Below are 17,868 nucleotides of genomic sequence, written 5' to 3'. Positions count from 1 at the left end.
ATCTATTAAATGCATTTGAGTACTTTGTTACAATTATTGTACATTGTGACTGAACTTCAGATCTATGCACCCTTTTTTGATCGGTTGAAACTTCAAACTAAAGATTTTTTGCTTGTAGTTTTGTTTTCTTGCAGCTTGAAGTATGGAGATGCAAGAATTCAATATTAAAATAAACGAATATTAGCACATATTGTCCCTCAAATATTAATAAATTTTAATTTTGATTGTGATTTTTGGTTAAGCACGTTTAACCTTCAAAATTAATTGATGTGCACATTATTGATCCCTCAAACTATGAATATTCACAAATTAACGAAGTGTTAAGTGTGAAATATCTAATTATCGATGTATTATGTTAAATTTGTATTGTTACTCCATATTTGAGATTGATATATTTCTAAAAGTACTCTAAATATCAGATATTTCCTACAAAAAAAAAATGCATATTTAAATTAATTGAAGATTAAAGATGCTTCGAGGTGTGCAAGCTGGCCCGATCAGGGGATCACCAAGATTATAATAATTAAAAAAAAAAAATTGAAGGATAAATATATTTAGCCACATATTACACGGATTAAAAATAAAATATCGATAATTGAGGGACCACCTTAAAAGGGGTGACATTTGGAGTACGACCTTTAGCATTAGCTTTTGATGTACATGAGTCATAATTTCTTAGCGAAACATCGACCCGCAAAGTTCTTACTACCTAGCACATAAGTCATAATTTCTTAGCTAAATACAATTGATCAACTTTTGAAATAGTAGGAATAGTCTCGTTTAAATTGAAACAAATTTAAAAAAAAAAAAAAAAAAAAAAAAAAGGTACAAACTCTTCGCCTGTCCCAAAAATAAGTGTCGCTTTAGCTCATTTCACGACCATTATGAAAAATAATAAATATGAGGTATAATTTACTTAATTACCCCTATTTATTAGATGTTTCTTGAGAATTAAGCACTTTTAAGAAGAAGTAATTCTTTGATATAATGATATGGTTGGAAACAATAGTACTATTTTTTGTCTTGAATTCCTAAAGTGACACTTATTATGGGGAATAATTTCTTTTTCCTAAAGCGACACTTATTTTAAAACTGAGGAGCATTAAGTTGGAATGTCCTCTCTCACCAAATAGTCTATAGTTTATGCATTTACGGGAATACACATTTAAGGACATGCTTAGTGAGCTTAATAAATAAATAAGCTTTCACAAATTACCAAGTTTTTACTGTTTTACTTTTACTCTAATTATTGAAAGGAGAGAAAAAAGTAATAGAGCTTCAAAGGGAGCATTTCTTCTAGGAGACATGAATTAACATTAATTGTTAATTTTCAAGAGAGATTTTCTGGATATGTAATGCTAATTTGGAACCCATTTCTGTTGCCCTGGTGTTTTACTATGTCACTCCACTGTCTGGTATCGTTTTTTAGTGTGCAGTACCGTGAATTTTAAAAAATATTTTAAATATTAACCATTTTATCACTTAATTACTCATGCATTATGTTAAATTTGTATTATTATTTCATATTTGAGGATAATGTACTTTCACATAAAGGGATCAAAAGCACATATTTAAGTAATTGAAGGTTAAATGTGTTGTGCATAAGATTGAACTGAAAATTTACCCACGGCCGAGGGACCAAAAGTGCTATTATCCATTTTTATTTGCACAAACGATGAAATCAATAAATGATTATGGTTTAACTTTCGAAATTCCAATTAACAAAAACATTTTGTTAAATTAAACACACCATTAGTAAGCTTATAGAATATTCTAGGATGAGCTTCTGCTATTTATTTATTTTCTTTATGGATGCTTAAGCAACACAGAATATCCTCATCGATCGCATCTAAATGATATAGAGATGTATGATCAATTGTATTTTAACTTTGTATATACTTATGATTAAAGAATCACTTAAACAATGATATTATTTCAAAATTAATTACCTGAAATTGTTTACAACAAACTTGACTTAGTGGCCTGAAAAAGGAGATAAAATAACATAATTTATCCTATTACATTACACTAATAGTAAAGATTTTACACTTTATATATCCATTACGAATTATTCGCATTAATTTTTATTCTTACGTTTTCATAATTTAATTATTTTCTAATTAAGAAAATGATTGACAATAAATAAGTTCCAAATTAATGATTAGAGCTCTCGGATTTGAGCCCTGCATGTGGAGTTATTTTCGTTAGGGATTATTTTACCCTCAATGTGAGATTTGGTGGTAGTTTGGCGCACTGTACTTGTTTCTCCTTCATATCATGGTAGTAGCATTATTCTCGTAATTTCTTGTTCTTCAATTTCTATTATTATATGTTGTTTCTTGTGCTTCAGTCATCACATTATTTGGTCGTTGTTACTGTTTCTTGTTTTATGAATGCTATTTAATGCTTTCCCTATTATTTGCTAATTATTACTTATTTATATTCTTTTTCAAACTGTTTTGATATGTTTTACTTGGACCGAGAGTCTTTCGGAAACAACTTCTCTACCTCCACGAAGTAGGTTAAGGCCCGTGTCACTCTCTCTGCCCAGACCCCACATGTGAAATTACAATGGTATGTTGTTGTTGAGACTAGGGGTGTACATAGACAGGGTTGGTTCGGGTTTTTCAATACCAAACCAAATCAATTGTGTCGGGTTTTTAAATCGATAAACTAAACCAAATCAATTAAAGTTGGTTTTTTTTTTATTTTTCGGGTTTTTTTTCCAAAAACTTTTCATACAACATATAACTTTTACTTCAAATATTTCTTTAGTCCTAGTAAGATACAACTATATAATTAAGGTGTTTCTTAAGAAAAGAACAAAAATGTGAAATGAGTGATGACATTGTAATAAAATATTCAACAAAAAAGATAATGAATTGGCATAAAATAAATTTAGCTAATTAAGAAGGCATAATGAAAATGATCATCATCTAAAATTACTAAATTATGCTAAAATAAGTACGGCTAGTAGTATTAATTACAGGATAAAGTAAAAAAATAAAATTAAGTTATGTATTTTCACTATTTAAATTAACAATGCGTAACTAAATAATAAATTTCCAACATTATTATCATTCCTGGTGTTAGGCTTGAATTACTTTTGATAGCATTAATATTGATTCGGTTTTGACTTTGGTTGAGTAATAACATCTACGAGCTATAAAACTTATTGGAACATTCAAAATTTTAAGTCCAAACTCGAAACAATATGTTAAAAGACAAAAATTATGAAAAAACTTCAGAGATATTAATAAATTACATTATAAGTAAAACTTTATGTATAAAATATTTTAAAAATTTATATACATGTAATTTCGGGTTGGTTTGGTTCGATTTGACTTTTTTAGATAAAATCAAACCAAACCAATTATGATCGATTTTTTTTTTCCAACACCAAACCAAGTCAAATCAAATCACTAATCGAATTTTTTTCTCGGTTTGATTTGAATTATCGATTTGATGTTGTTTGTCGATTTACTTTGTACACCCATAGTTGTGACTTGTGAGACTTTCCGGCTCTAATCGAATAGCTGGGCCTCAATGCATGTACCAGACTCTCAATAAAATAAAAAAATAGAAAAGAGAATAATTTATTTGAGAAGAAATTCTTACTTCGAATATTAGTTTCAACCAAAGTTTGAGTGACACTGACACATGAAATAATTTGAGATAAAGTCATAAGATACTACGTATAAGATAATAAAGTTATATAAATCTCAATAAATAAAAGCTATGCTTCTCAATGCTTATATGAGTCATATAGTCAAAAGCAAATTAGCTTCACTAACGGCTATAATTCCGCTAATTCCACTCTTCCTTCACCTTCTCTTTCTCTCTTACATCATCGGAAAAAACAACTTCAAAAAACCGGCGAATAAACCGGAGATAATACTGTTTCAATTTTCCGACATGTAACCAAACCAAAGCTTTCAATATCCAATTACGGGAAATGCAGGGAGGATAAATAAAGATTATAAATTTTTATTCAAAAAAAATCCTTCCTATTTGCCATGTAGTTTATATAAGGTTTTATTCATTTACACATTTGAATTTTGATTCTTTCCTAGCTTGGTAAAGAATCCACTATCCTTGTGGAAAAAAAGAAAAAAAAATTATTTGGCCCCAAAGTTCCAGTGATCTCACTTTTCTTTGCACTCTTTTTGTGCCTTGGTGTTGTTTGATAAAATTCCCCAAAGGAAAAAAGATCCCATTTTGATATATAAGCTTTGATTCATTGACCCATTAGCCTTTTGATTCTTTCTTACTTGGTAAAGAATCCACTATCCTTGTGGAAAAAAAGAAAAAAAAAAAATTGCACCCTTTTGTGATTGCACCCTTTTGTGCCTTCCACTTGTTTGATAAAATTCCCCAAAGAAGTGAATCATTGAAGATTTACTGCATTTCTGAGGAGTTTTTGATCATTATTGAATTGGGCATTTCCTGTATAACAGTTTAGGTTATGCTCTTTTTAGGTTTCTAAAAGTTGAATCTTGATTGCTTTGAGTTCTTTCATTGGTTTTTGATTTCATCTCTTTTTTGTGTATCCTTAGTTTTTTTTTGTTTTCTTTTGTTGGTAAAAGGGTTTGCATTTCTGCATTAAGGATTTAAGATTGAGCCATTTTCTTGCATTTTGCGCATAGTTGATGCCTTGTTTGAGATTTTGAACACTTACATAGTCATCAAGGGGTCAAGAACTTGAGGCTGGTTTTGTAAAGCGTTAGATATCATCACTATGTCAGCTGTTGATGTGGCTTTGAGTCCGGTACAGGAAGAATCTGTCCGGGCTACGAGGCATATCTATGGCCCATTGGCGCTTTGCACAAACGAATCGATTGTAATATACATCACTGTAGCTGGTTCTGTGATTCCAATGCGCGTGTTGGAGTCTGATTCGATTGGGGAAGTAAAACTTAAGATCCAAACATGTAAAGGGTTTGTGGTTAAGATGCAGAAGCTAGTTTTCGGAGGTAGAGAATTGGCAAGAAATGAATCTTTGGTTAGAGACTATGGTGTCAGTAATGGGAATGTTTTGCATATGGTCTTCAAGATATCCGATCACCTTGTTATCACTGTTCGAACCACTTGTGGAATGGAATTTGAATTTCCCGTTGACAGGCATCAAGATATCGGGTACCTAAAGCGTACCATATTGAAAAAAGGCAAAGACTTTGGTGAGGAGCTTAAGGTTCAAGAGCTTTTTTGTAATGGTGAGAAGCTTGAGGATCAGAAGCTAATCGATGATATTACTGCTGATGCTGTGATTCACTTGGTAGTTCAGAAATTCGCAAAGCTTCGTGCTAAGCATGCCGAGAGAGATGTTGAACTTTCTGTTATTGCAGCTAATTGGAATGAGAAGACCCAAAGTTGGGGTGTACATGAAGGAAATAAACCTGATAGATACTTGTTGTTGGAACCTTTTGTTGTTAATCCAAATATAGAACTGCCTGGATATATATGGGACATGATCAACTCTGCAAGTGATGGGTTGACAAAAGGAAATAGACCGATCCGATCATCTGAAGGGACTGGAGGAGCTTATTTCATGCAGGATGGGTCTGGCAACAAGTATGTTGGTATTTTTAAGCCGATTGATGAGGAACCGCTAGCTGTGAATAACCCTCAAGGGCTACCTTTATCAACCAATGGTGAAGGGTTGAAAAGGGGAACCCGAGTTGGAGAAGGTGCATTTAGAGAAGTTGCAGCTTTTCTACTGGACCATCCAAGGACCGGGCACCGAACATTGTCCAATTATAAGATTGGCTTTTCTGGTGTGCCTCCCACTGCTATGGTTCAGTGCTTGCACAATGCATTTCATCATCCTGATGGATTTGAGTGGTCATCCGAATACATTAAAGTTGGTTCGTTGCAGCTGTTTATGAAGAATGAAGGAAATTGTGAGGATATGGGTCCTGGGATATTTCCTCTTGAGGAAGTCCATAAGATTACTGTCTTTGACATAAGAACAGCAAATGCAGATAGGCATGCCGGGAATATTCTTGTGAGAAGGGAAGGAGAAGAAGGGCGAATCGTGCTTACTCCAATTGACCATGGCTACTGCTTGCCTGAGAATGTAAGCTATGATTCTGTTATTCCATATAAATGTTGTTTGACAAATTAGGTGTTAACAAATGCTAGGATTGTGATTGCTTCCTTGCAAGTAAGTTTCTCATTTTGACTAACTTGATTATTGCGTATGGAAGTCCTTACTGCTTAGAACCCTAAAGGCAGTGGCGGATTGACACCCCTTCTCTAGAAAATTACACTGTGTGATAGGTAAAAAAAAAAAAAAAAAACTTTTTATGTTTATCTACTATGTGTTGAATCAGCTAGGTTTCTTGGTTTGTTTACTTCTTTTTTTAACGCTCCACCACTGCCTAAGGGTACGACTACACAACTCCATTTATGTGCCTTGTGAATTTTTCTAATATTTATTTATATAAAATTGATTTCTCTGGTGTGGAGGAGGTGCATAACTTGGATGCCAAAAAAATTCTTCTTTCCATGCATGCATTGTTTGTAATTAATCAGATCTCAAGGAAAGTTATGCTTACCATGTCGATGAGCTTAATATTTGCCTTGTACAATGTACCTGACAATAGGGATAGCGATGATTTACCTCTCCTTTCTTTAGGTTCAGTTCCCTCCTCCAAATTACATAGTAGTCTTTGAAATTTCTTAAGATCTGTGATATTGCTATATCTGTTATGTCCAAGAATCTCCACTGACAAAGGGAAAAATTTATCCTAATTGAACGTTTACTCGCTTTCAAAGAGTTCTAATAACTGAAGTTTCTTCCTCTTACAATTCAAAAAATTTGCACTCACAAATTTGTGATCTGCAGTTTGAAGATTGCACCTTTGATTGGCTCTATTGGCCACAAGCCCGTCAGCCTTATTCTCCAGAAACAATCAATTACATCAAATCACTGGATGCTGAACAAGACATTGTCCTTCTTAAGTTTTACGGATTGGATTTGTCTGTTGAATGTGCTCGTACTCTTCGTATCTCAACCATGCTTCTGAAGAAAGGGGTAGAGAGAGGACTTACTCCCTTTGACATAGGAAGCATGATGTGCAGGGAAACCTTGAACAAGGAATCCGTTATCGAGGAAATCGTTCGTGATGCTCAAGATTCTATGCTTCCTGGCATGACCGAAGCTGCATTTCTTGAAACTGTCTACAAGCTCATGGATATCAAGCTTGAGAAGCTAAAATATAAATCTTCCTAAGGATTGTAAGTATGTGTATCTTTTGATTCTTGTTGTGTATGTATATAGCATTCGGTCCATATATTATATAAATGGACTGAATGGAGATAGCGAAGGTGGATGACTGACTTTGTCGTCTTATGGTCAGAAACCTTTTTTCCTCTCAGCTTCTGCTCATTACCAATTTGATGGTTTTCCAAATATGGAACAGAAGTTGCAATATGCAATAAATAAATAAATAAAACAAACTGTTATTACAGTTGCCTTGTATCCTTTCTCAATGAGTATAGTGATACTGAGTTATTTGAATAAGGCAGACTTCTCTACTATTCTGTGGTCTGTGGACAAAGCTATCAAATTCCTTATCTCCGTAAGTACCAACTAACCTGTGAAATTTAATGTTTACTTGAGGATTATAGTTTGAAGGGGAGCCTTGGCGTCCTTGTGTGACTCGTGCACAATTGCAAGGTAGGCTGGCTGTATACGTAAGGCCCAATGTGGTCCGGCCCTTTTTCGGTATCCGCGTATAACGGGAGCTTAGTGCACTAGGCAGGCCTTTTATTTGTATTCTTTTGATTTGAAGAGTCAAAAGTTTTAGCTTGTGACAACTCCTTTTAAGAATTAGTTCAATCCAATAATTTATTGGAATTGTGATCGAAGTATAGAAAATGACAGAACTAAGCAGAATAGTTAACATTAATGTGATCGAATTACAATTGTACCAGAGTTTGAAAAAGCACATTAAGTTGTCCAAATTCAACATTTTCTGTTGGTAACTAACACTGACGAATTATATAAAGATTTCTTTCTCAGAAGCTATCAACACTATAAAAAGAAAATTTCCCATATACAGTTGTATAGCATCATTTTAGGCTAAAACAAGGTTTTGTGTTAACTAATCTTTTTGTTTTCACCCTACCCCACAAGGCCACAATCCCCGCTCTCTCAGCAATTATAAGATAATGTTGTTCTAATTTTTTCTTTAATGTTTAATATATACATAGCATCTTTTTAGCTACCTTTTTCAAACCATGCTCTGCGATATAACAATTACGCCTCAATCTCGAACGCTTCATAATACAATAACTAGGCCTTAATGTTGAGCAACGCTTCGCCAATCAACCTAGAAAACAACTTAAAGAGTGTTGTTCTAATTAATTGACGGCAAAATTTAGTATCATTCATTCCTAACTGTTGTTGTTTGCTTAAGACTAAAAGCCACAGTAGTAATTTTGGTGTTGGTTGTCTAATTCTCGTACATACCAAGGTTTTGTGCTTGCTAGCTGTCTCCCATATTTGCTGAAATGAACCTTCTTTAATGGTTAAAGGCAAAGGAAATCTATCATTAAAGTAATTCTTTTTCTAGCATTATAGTTGCACTTTCATCTAATATTTGAATTTAGCAAAAAAATTTGTTTCTTCTATCTTCTTTTGCCTTAGTGGAGTCAAATTTAGGGACTCATCCGCTTAAAGAAAACCTAAAAAAAAAGAAGTTACGGGTGTGATTTAGTAATCAATGAGGTGAGTTGTGACTTATGAGGCCTCATATTCAAATTTCAATGGATGCAAAAATATTAAATAATTTTTTTTTTTTATCTGTCTAAGCTTTGTGGTTATATTTGCCCCTCTAATATTTGAAAAATGTTTAATAATGTCCTTCGTTATACTATAGGTCCATATATGCCCTCAATATTATGGACTGATAATATAACATTAAGGGCATGTATTGGATGTCCTTCGTTATACTATCGGTCCATATATGCCCTCAATGTTATGGATAGATAGTATAAAATTAAGGGCATATAATGACCGATGATATAACAAAGGGCAATACAAAACCTTTTTCAATAATAGAACGGCAAATATGACCCTTTTCCCTACCCGGATTCTATGCTAATAAGAAGTTGTAGGTATCTTTTTCCATCCGTCCAAACCTTGGTGGATAAAGTCATCTAGATAATTTATGTTAATGAGAAGTTGTAGATATCTCATAAAATTAATTGAGGAGTGAGCAATCTGACTCGAACACAGTGATTAAAAGAAAAACATTCCATCCAACTCTTTTCCCGGATCTCAATTCTTTTTAGAAAGAAAAAAAAAAAGTGGCCAAAGAACAGAAATTACGCATGGCAATTTGCCAAAAAGTCTCCATTTTCACACTCTCTCCACAGACAGTACTCTTTATCACTTTGCAAAATCAAACAAGAACACAAATTTCTCTCTCTCTCTCTCTGTCACTACTCACTTGTCATCAAACACCGATCCAAAAAAACAAAGTATCACTATCTTTATCTCAACTTTAAACACTTCACAAAGGTTCAGAAAAAAATGGTTAAGTCACGTAAACCACCAAGTGGACGTACAAATTTAGCTTCATGTATAGTTGTAACCATTTTCTTGATTTTCATCATCATTGTAATCTTCATCATTTAGTTCACAGTATTCGAACCAAAAAACCCCGTTATCACTGTTAACTCTATTCAACTCCCTACATTCGCTACTTCTAACAACACCGTTAACTTCACGTTTTCTCAGTACGTGTCCATTGAGAACACAAACCATGATGTTTTTGCTCATTATGATAGTTCATTACAGTTGCTTTATTGGCGTAATCAAATTCGGTTATGTCCAAATTTCAGCGGATGCAAAAATACTATGTACTGGTATCCCAATTATGTGACGATGTTTGACTGGCCACAAAATATAAAAAAAAAAGATTTTAAAATTTGTGGTCTAAAATAAATCATAAAAATTTATATGCTTATAAACAATTTTGTAAAGGGTAAAATGTAAAGTTTGAAGTTAGATTATTATACTAACTATAAAAAAATGTCATTCTTTTTGAGATTTACTAAAAAGGAAAGAGTGTCACATAAACTGGGAAGGAGGGAGTATACTCCCACTATTTTAATTTATGTGAACTCATTTGACTGGACATGAACTTTAAGAAAAAAAAGACTTTTAAACTTGTGATATTAAATGAGTCATACATATTTTGTGCGGCAATAAATCATTATATAAAGATAAATGGTTTCCCAATATAAAAAGGGGTCATTTTCTTAGCATGAACTAAAAAGAAAATAGGTTCACATAAATTGAAACGGGGGAGTATAATTTATTGTCATCCGATCAAGTATATGTAGACTTGAGTTACTTAGTACTTGTGCTAGTAAGAAGTTGTATATATCTATAAAATTAATCGAGATATGCGCCAAACTGACTCGAACATCACAATTTTAAAAAAAAATAAAAAATTCCACCGGTCAACTGTTTTCCCGGATCTCAATTCTTTTAAAAAAAATAAAAGGAAGTGACAAAAAGAACCAAAATTACGCAAACCAAATTGCAAAAAAGTCTCCATTTTCACACTCTCCACAGACACACTCTTTATCACTTTGTTGTATCAAAAAAGAACACAAATTTCTCTCTTTCTCTCTGTCTTTATCTCAACTTTAAACACTTCACAAAGATTCAGAAGGAAAAAAAAGATGGTTAAGTCACGTAAACCACCAAGTGGACGTACAAATTTAGCTTCATGTATAGTCGCAACCATTTTCTTGATTTTCATCATCATTGTAATCTTCATCATTTACTTCACCATTTTCAAACCAAAAAATCCTGTTATAACCGTTAATTCCATTCAACTTCCAACATTCTCTACTTCTAACAACACGGTTAACTTCTCGTTTTCTCAGTACGTGTCCATTGAGAACCCAAACCATGATGTTTTTGCTCATTATGATAGTTCATTACAGTTGCTTTATTCGGGTAATCAAATCGGGTTTATGTTTGTACCCGCTGGTAAGATTAATTCGGGTCGGACTCAACATATGGCTGCTACATTTTCAGTTAAGTCTTTTCCTTTATTAGTGAATGGTGTGGGACCTACTACAGTTACTGATGGGTTGAGTGGGTCTCGGGTCGGGCCAAGTATGGAAGTGGAGTCCAGGTTGGAAATGGCGGGTCGGGTCAGAGTGCTACATTTCTTTACGCATCATGTTGAGACTAAATCTGAATGTAGAGTGGCTATTTCTGTCAGTGATGGATTTGTTACAGCTTTCCACTGTTAATTTTTTTAGTACTGAGTTTTAATATATATATTTTTTTGTTTAGTTAATTTTTTGTTGTTTGGTGATGAATTTTTCAGAGGAATTGTAAATATTGTTTTAGTTAAAGGGGTGTCTTAATTAATTACATTTTATTGTTGAAGATAAGTTTTAGTTTTTTTTTTTTTTTGCCACCTGGCATCCGGTACTTATATTGGGCTTGACTAAATTTAGATTCTCGTTGAAAAGTCCTATATTGAGGTAAAACGTTTCCTAAAGAAGACGATTTTGTACCTATGGCTTTCAATTTGAAATCTTTGATTGAGGATAAAAGAGTACATATTTACTACTCCACCGCCTTAATTTTCAATTTGCTTGGTAATAGGTGAGTCCAGGCTTCTTTGATCTAGTCAAACGTAGAATATGGATTCTTTAATTTAGTATTTGAGTGTTACTTTCAAATTTTGTCTACTTAAAATATGTTTTGGAATAATAACTAAGCAGATAAAAGAAAAAAGAAGCAACGGAAGAGTCAAGATCTCTCATTGAATTTGTGATGACTTAAGCTTCTTGCTTAATTTGTTTTATCAAAAAAAGAAGAAAAAAAAACTTGTTTTGTTACAATATGTTAAAGTTCGCTTTTCTTATTAACATGAGTAGAAATTATGAAAGTGCTTATGCTTTTGAGTTTTATGAGCAACATTAGCTGGAAAGGATATTCTTTGTTTCTTTCTGTTTAAAGTTAATGATTATTGATTGGCAAAAGATACTACTACTCTTTTGTAAGTAGTGCCAATTTAATATACTACTACTAAAAAGCAGATTAAGAATATACCAAAGTAAACCAAAGTATTACTATTAGAAGGAAAAAAACAACTTGGGATGAAAATGGTGAGGATTGTGGTTCAATTTATAGTAAGATAGTGGGTGATTAATGTGTGATATAACAGTTAATAAAGTAGGATAGAAATCATGCAAGATCAAGATTGTGGTTCAAATTATATTTATTCGTTCGCTTTGTATCTCGCTCGTAAGCTCCAAAACGAGCAAATAGCTTGCTTTGGACCTCGCTCAGTGAGGTTTTGGTCTTGTTCCACACTTGGCCAATTTTAATCTCTATTTCTCCGAAACGGAGCATTTTCAATGTATAATATCTAGATTCCACATTAACACACAAATTGGTTCCATATCGCCGAAATCACTATTGGTTAGCGATATTTAATACATTTAGCTCTAAAATAAGGTACAAACATGGACAAAAACTCAGAAACCACTATCTAGAAAGAAGACAGTGAGTGATTAGGCGAGGAAAGTGGGCACCAAAACAAAGCACATGCTTCTGGAGCCTTAGTAGTGGACACGGCGGAGTTAGCTTATAAGTTACAGATTCACGTGAAATTAAGTATGAAAAATCTTTTAAATAATTACAATTATTTTTATTATAAATCCAATTATTATTGTATATCAATTTGAAATCATAGTTAGAATTCAGAAATTTTTAATTTAAATACGACTCTAGTAAAAACTCATAAATTTTAGTAAAGTTTAGATTTGCTATCTGTAAGTGGACAGCCCGTGAATACTGGCTAGTGGGTACAACAGGAAATAAGGACATTGCAAGAGTTCTTTTTTTTGTGGACCAATCTCCAAAGAAAGTGAATTATTGTGAAGTCCTTTTCTACAAAATTTTCATTTTCTTTGTGGGGTTAGGTCCCTTGGGTTTAGAGTTCGTAGGGTACTTCTTTTTCAACCTTTTTCTCTACGCATGCAGAAACGTATCTAAGAGTTTAAATTGGATACCATTCAATGCTCTTTCACAATAATTTGTGCTCTTTCCGTCTCAACTTATACGAGAGTTGACCTATTTAAAGAGTTAAAATAATTCTTTCTTAGACTATAATTTCAAATATAGATTCTTCAATTATTTTATAATAAAATTTATATATTTAAAAATTACATAAAAAATACTATAAGTTTGCATAATTAATAATTCACAATATATGAACAGAGTTGGAAAAAAATTATAGTCAGAAAAATAGATGTTTGACTCTCAAAATAGATTAACCCTCGTATAAATTGGGACGGAGGAGTATTGTAGTTAGTAGGAGTATTAAATTACAATTTAACAGTAGTAGACATCTTGACAAAGGTTTTCAACAGTATTTACCTAATTTTCTCCTATAATTGTGGTGTTCGAGTCGGCTTGTGCTCACTTCGATTAATCTCAAAAAGTATCTGCTACCTCTTATCAACATTAGTACTAAATAACTATATCCACTAAGACTTGAACAGATGTGAAGAAATTACCTAGTTTTTCGAACTGGATATATTACTATTTTTCAGTCAGTTTCTTTTATGCATTTATGAGTGGTTTAGTTGTCAATTGTGCACATAAAAATCATGCAACCAAGGTTCAAATTTCAAACATAGATTAAAAAATGTTACTCCCTCCGTTCACTTTTACTTGTCAGGTTTCACTTCTCGAGAGTCAATTTAACTAATCTTCGGAGCTAAACTGAATTAGTTATCTAGATGTTCAAAAACTATATGAGAAATACCATAAATTGCAATTCTTCTCATATTAATATGATGAGAAATATATGTTAAAATATTTGTCAAAGTTCATATAGTTTGACTCTCGAGAAACGAAAACCTAACAAGTAAAAGTGAATGGAGGTAGGGGTGGAGCCACATAGGGCCGAGGGAGTTCATCCGAACCCCCTTCGGGGCCCAAAAAAACACTATTTATACATAGTTAAAATGATATTTTATCTATATATAGTAGATGTTGGGATTGACTTCTTTATATGTTTACTTTTTTATATCTTGCACCCTGAGTGAAAATTTTGGCTCCGCCATTGAATGGAGGGAGTAAATGATTTTCTTTCTATATGGGTGAGAGATTAATAGCTGACCAAACTTTAAAATCGACTTATTAGAGTCGTCGGAGAAAATTTATTGAACTTTCTTTATTTGTATTGTTGATTGAGAAGCTTCTTGTGGATGGATTAATCTGAACAACACCACAGAGCAAGTCAAAGCAAGACGAGTGAACATGTCCTTTTCATAAAAGATAATAATAACAAAAATTAGCAGCAAAATTTTCATTTTCCTGTGGGGTTAGGTCCCTCGGGTTTCGAGTTTGTAGGGAACATCTTTTTCAACCTTGTTCTGTATGTAAACAGAAAGGGATGTAAGAGTTTAAATTGGATAGCATCCAATGCTCCTTGCCAATAATTTTTTGAGAAAACAGAGACACTATATTAATATTACTCCGAATAAACTATTACATCAAACAGTGTTATTCCAGAGCATTAGTAGTAGTAGCAGTAAGCAGTTTCCAAAACATAAGTAATAGCAGTAATAGCAGCAGCAGTAGTTTCCAAAACCATATTAGTAGTTGTTGTGCCAGGGATGTCACGTGGGACATTTTGATTTCCAAAAGTAGCTAGATCATTACAACTTACAAGCCTTATTATTTACATACTTTAACAAAAAGAGGGCCACCATTACGATCAGCTTCAAGATACTTGTCAACAAAAACTGGAGGTCTTGCCATATATTTTACTTTATTTATATTGGACTGACTAGGAGCTGCCTTAGCAAGTGGCACTACTAGATTCCCACCGATATTCAGTAAGAAATTTGTGCTATAAAACATAATTTTCTCACTTCATTCTCACCGATTAAATTTCATGGGAGAACACATGGTCGAAAACTGGTTCTCTTCTCACTGTAACGTTGGAAAACTTCCTAATTTTTATGTGTGAAACACTACTATTTAAGTTTTTTCCTATTTTAGTAAAGTGGTGCGCAACTTCATTCCCCTGTCGGAAGTTGTGCCTCAATATCGGAGCCTTCAGCTGGAGCATTATTAAGGACCTGTATTCACATATAAGATCAGCATAAATTTATGAGTTTTGATTAATATATTGTATCACCTCCGTTGAATCTGTCTCGATTTCCAGGGGTGATAATGAAATTGTGCTGATGTGCCATGACCAGAGAGTGACAGAACTTCTGCTTGCGTCGGAGAGTAAGCATAGCCATGTTTCTACAACTACTACAATTTAACATTAATAGATATCTTGAAAAGTTGGATACCTAGTCTTGTGTTCTTTTTTTAATCGTGGTGTCGAGAGAGTTTGTGTGCGTCCCGATTAATTCTACAAACGCATACTTTCCACGGCATAGATATCGAATAACTATATCCATTAAAACTTGAACATATGAAAAGAAATCACCTAATTTAATTCAAACACTGAATAAATTTGCACTCAACAAATGGATCCATATGCGTGTCTATGTGTAGTTTTTTCATAGTCATTTTTCATGAATTTAAGAGTTTGATCTAGCTAGTTGTTAAAGAAGTAGGTAAAATCATGTAAAATCAAGATTCAAATTCATTTAAAGAAAATGTCTAGTAATTTTCAACACGTTGATGAGAGATTAGTAGCCGGTTTGGCCAAACATCAAAATCTATTTATTTTGAAAAGAATTTTTTGTCAAAAGTATTTTTCAAAAAGTAGGAGGAGAAAATTATAAAGTAATTTTCGACGAATTTCATGCCTTGGAATTCTTGACCTACTTGTGTAATTGAAGATGAAGCAACAAAATTAGTTTATTCAATTTATAATAATGATTTTGACGAGTTTAGTCGACTCGAACAAGTTGTTTTTCAGTTAATTAAAGTCGTCGAAGAAAATTTATTGAACTTTCTTTGTTTGTACTGTTGATTGAGAAATTTCATGTCGATTAATAATCTGAACATCCACTAAAGAGCAAGTCAAATCAAGATTTGTGAACATTTCCTTTTCACCTTGAACTTGGAATTTAATTCAGCCAAGACTTTTAACACTTATAATTCCCTTGGCAAAGCTTCAAACCAAATATTCATTAGGCCATTGAGCTAGAAAGTATACAAGCATATACTTAAAAGTACACAACCAAAGTAGAATTCAATGGCTTGGAGTCCAGCAGATATTGTAGGCACTAAATTGGTCTTTTTTGGTGATGATGGTGGCTATGGATTAAACGAATTGCTAAGGTCGACGGCCAGGATTTTCTGAAGGGAGTGTTTGGGACGACTTATAAGTCAAGAGTTGCAAAGGGAAAATGCAGTGGCTGTGAAGAGATTGAAGGTTGTTTCTTACATGAGGAAGAATTCAGAGAAAAAATTAGTGATGTAGGGATGCTAGTTCATGAAAATTTGCTTCCTCTTAAAGGATATTGTTGGCATCAAATGAGATTCTTGTGATATGATTATGTTGGAATGGGAAGCTTAGCTTTCCGTTTACATGGTATGTACTCTTTAATTTCAGCATCCCATGTGACGAGTTAAATTAGCTAATTGAATTATCTTGAGAAAACTACACAAAACGGTCTGTTATTTTTGAACTAGGTTCAAAATAGCCTCTTTAAGGATGCACTTAACAGTCTTGGTCTTTTAAATTTGCCAAAAGTCCCGAGCTCTATCTATTAAATTTTACAAGAACTACGAAAAGAAAAAGAAAATCTAGGGGAACCCATTTAGAGGTACAATTTTTGAAATTCCTCTATTTTTGACTTTATTTTTAGTAGGCGCGGCTTTTTTAGCTGTGATTTTTGCTATTTGATATCTTTTTAATGCCTAGTGTGGCTTTTTATGTGGTATATTTTAGGTTTTGATGGGACTTTCTTGATATTTATGATTAAATATTTTTTCCCACTATTTCCGTCAAATCGCAGAGATTAAAAGTATTAATTTTTGGCAAACGTAAAGGACTAAAACTGCTAAGTACATACTTAAGGAACTATTTCGAATCTACCTTCAAACATAAGGGACCATTTTTATCATTTATCATCTTCATTGTATGCAACTTTGATATCCACATATAGGGAATGAAGGTATCAGCAAAGGCTCACTCACTTGGGAAGTAAGAAGTAGCATTGCCTATGGGGTTGCCCGTCCTATTGAATTTCTCCATTCCGGAGGCTCGAATTTCTGCCATGGAAACATAAGATCATCCAATGTTTTCCTCACCGATTTCTCATCAGGTGTTTGTCTATCTGAGTCTTCCATTGCACGAATTCTCTCACCCGATACAAAACTAGAGCTCACGGCTGGTTATCGTGCACCAGAAGTGACAAATGCTTATATAGTCTCACAAAAGTCTGATATCTATAGCTTTGGTGTCTTTCTCTTGGAACTATTAACCGGTAAGGCTCCATTAGATGCATTTACCAAGAACAAAGGAGTAGATTTACCTAAGTTCATCAGTTGCATGTTTCAAGAGAAGCCTATCCTTGATGTTTTCGATACTATGATACCTGAACATGACCAGAATAATGTTGAGCAAATGGTCCAATTGTTACAGCTTGTAGTTTGCTGTACTTTTCAGTATCCAGATAAAAGACCTTCAATGGCTGCAGTGACAAACCAGATAAGGGATACCTGCAGTGACAGACCTTCATTGTTGACGGGCAATATACAAAAAGAACATCTGTTCCCGCATTAGTCTTTATACAGTCAGACCTCTCTATAACAACAATCTTCTATGACAACATTTCACTATAACGATCATGCCTTCTAAGGAACCAATCATTTATGTTATGTTTTATTATATGTTA

General features: G+C 33.3%; 3 protein-coding genes across 3 annotated transcripts; all 3 read left to right on the top strand.

Annotated features, from left to right (window-relative positions):
• The first annotated feature begins 3,742 nt into the window (after nucleotides 1-3,742).
• Nucleotides 3,743-7,481, top strand: LOC132030650 (phosphatidylinositol 4-kinase gamma 4-like). The gene is made up of 2 exons (XM_059420363.1): nucleotides 3,743-6,076; nucleotides 6,848-7,481. Exons 1-2 carry the CDS (start codon nucleotides 4,739-4,741, stop codon nucleotides 7,232-7,234), a joined length of 1,725 nt encoding a protein of 574 aa, XP_059276346.1. The 5' UTR covers nucleotides 3,743-4,738; the 3' UTR covers nucleotides 7,235-7,481.
• Nucleotides 7,482-10,533: 3,052 nt separating this feature from the next.
• LOC132069491 (uncharacterized) lies at nucleotides 10,534-11,467 on the top strand. The gene is made up of 2 exons (XM_059462833.1): nucleotides 10,534-11,382; nucleotides 11,435-11,467. The coding sequence occupies exon 1, from the start codon at nucleotides 10,702-10,704 to the stop codon at nucleotides 11,281-11,283; it is 582 nt and encodes a 193-aa protein (XP_059318816.1). The 5' UTR covers nucleotides 10,534-10,701; the 3' UTR covers nucleotides 11,284-11,382; nucleotides 11,435-11,467.
• A 5,064-nt stretch (nucleotides 11,468-16,531) lies between these two features.
• On the top strand, nucleotides 16,532-17,756 carry LOC132031894 (probable inactive receptor kinase At5g16590). The gene is made up of 2 exons (XM_059421766.1): nucleotides 16,532-16,559; nucleotides 17,137-17,756. Exons 1-2 carry the CDS (start codon nucleotides 16,532-16,534, stop codon nucleotides 17,754-17,756), a joined length of 648 nt encoding a protein of 215 aa, XP_059277749.1.
• Nucleotides 17,757-17,868: the final 112 nt, after the last annotated feature.

The sequence above is a fragment of the Lycium ferocissimum genome, chromosome 9, assembly GCF_029784015.1.
Source record: "Lycium ferocissimum isolate CSIRO_LF1 chromosome 9, AGI_CSIRO_Lferr_CH_V1, whole genome shotgun sequence".
NCBI classification, from domain to species: Eukaryota; Viridiplantae; Streptophyta; class Magnoliopsida; order Solanales; family Solanaceae; genus Lycium; species Lycium ferocissimum.
Note: the sequence above shows the minus strand (reverse complement) of the source record. Positions and strands in the feature narration are given on the sequence as shown.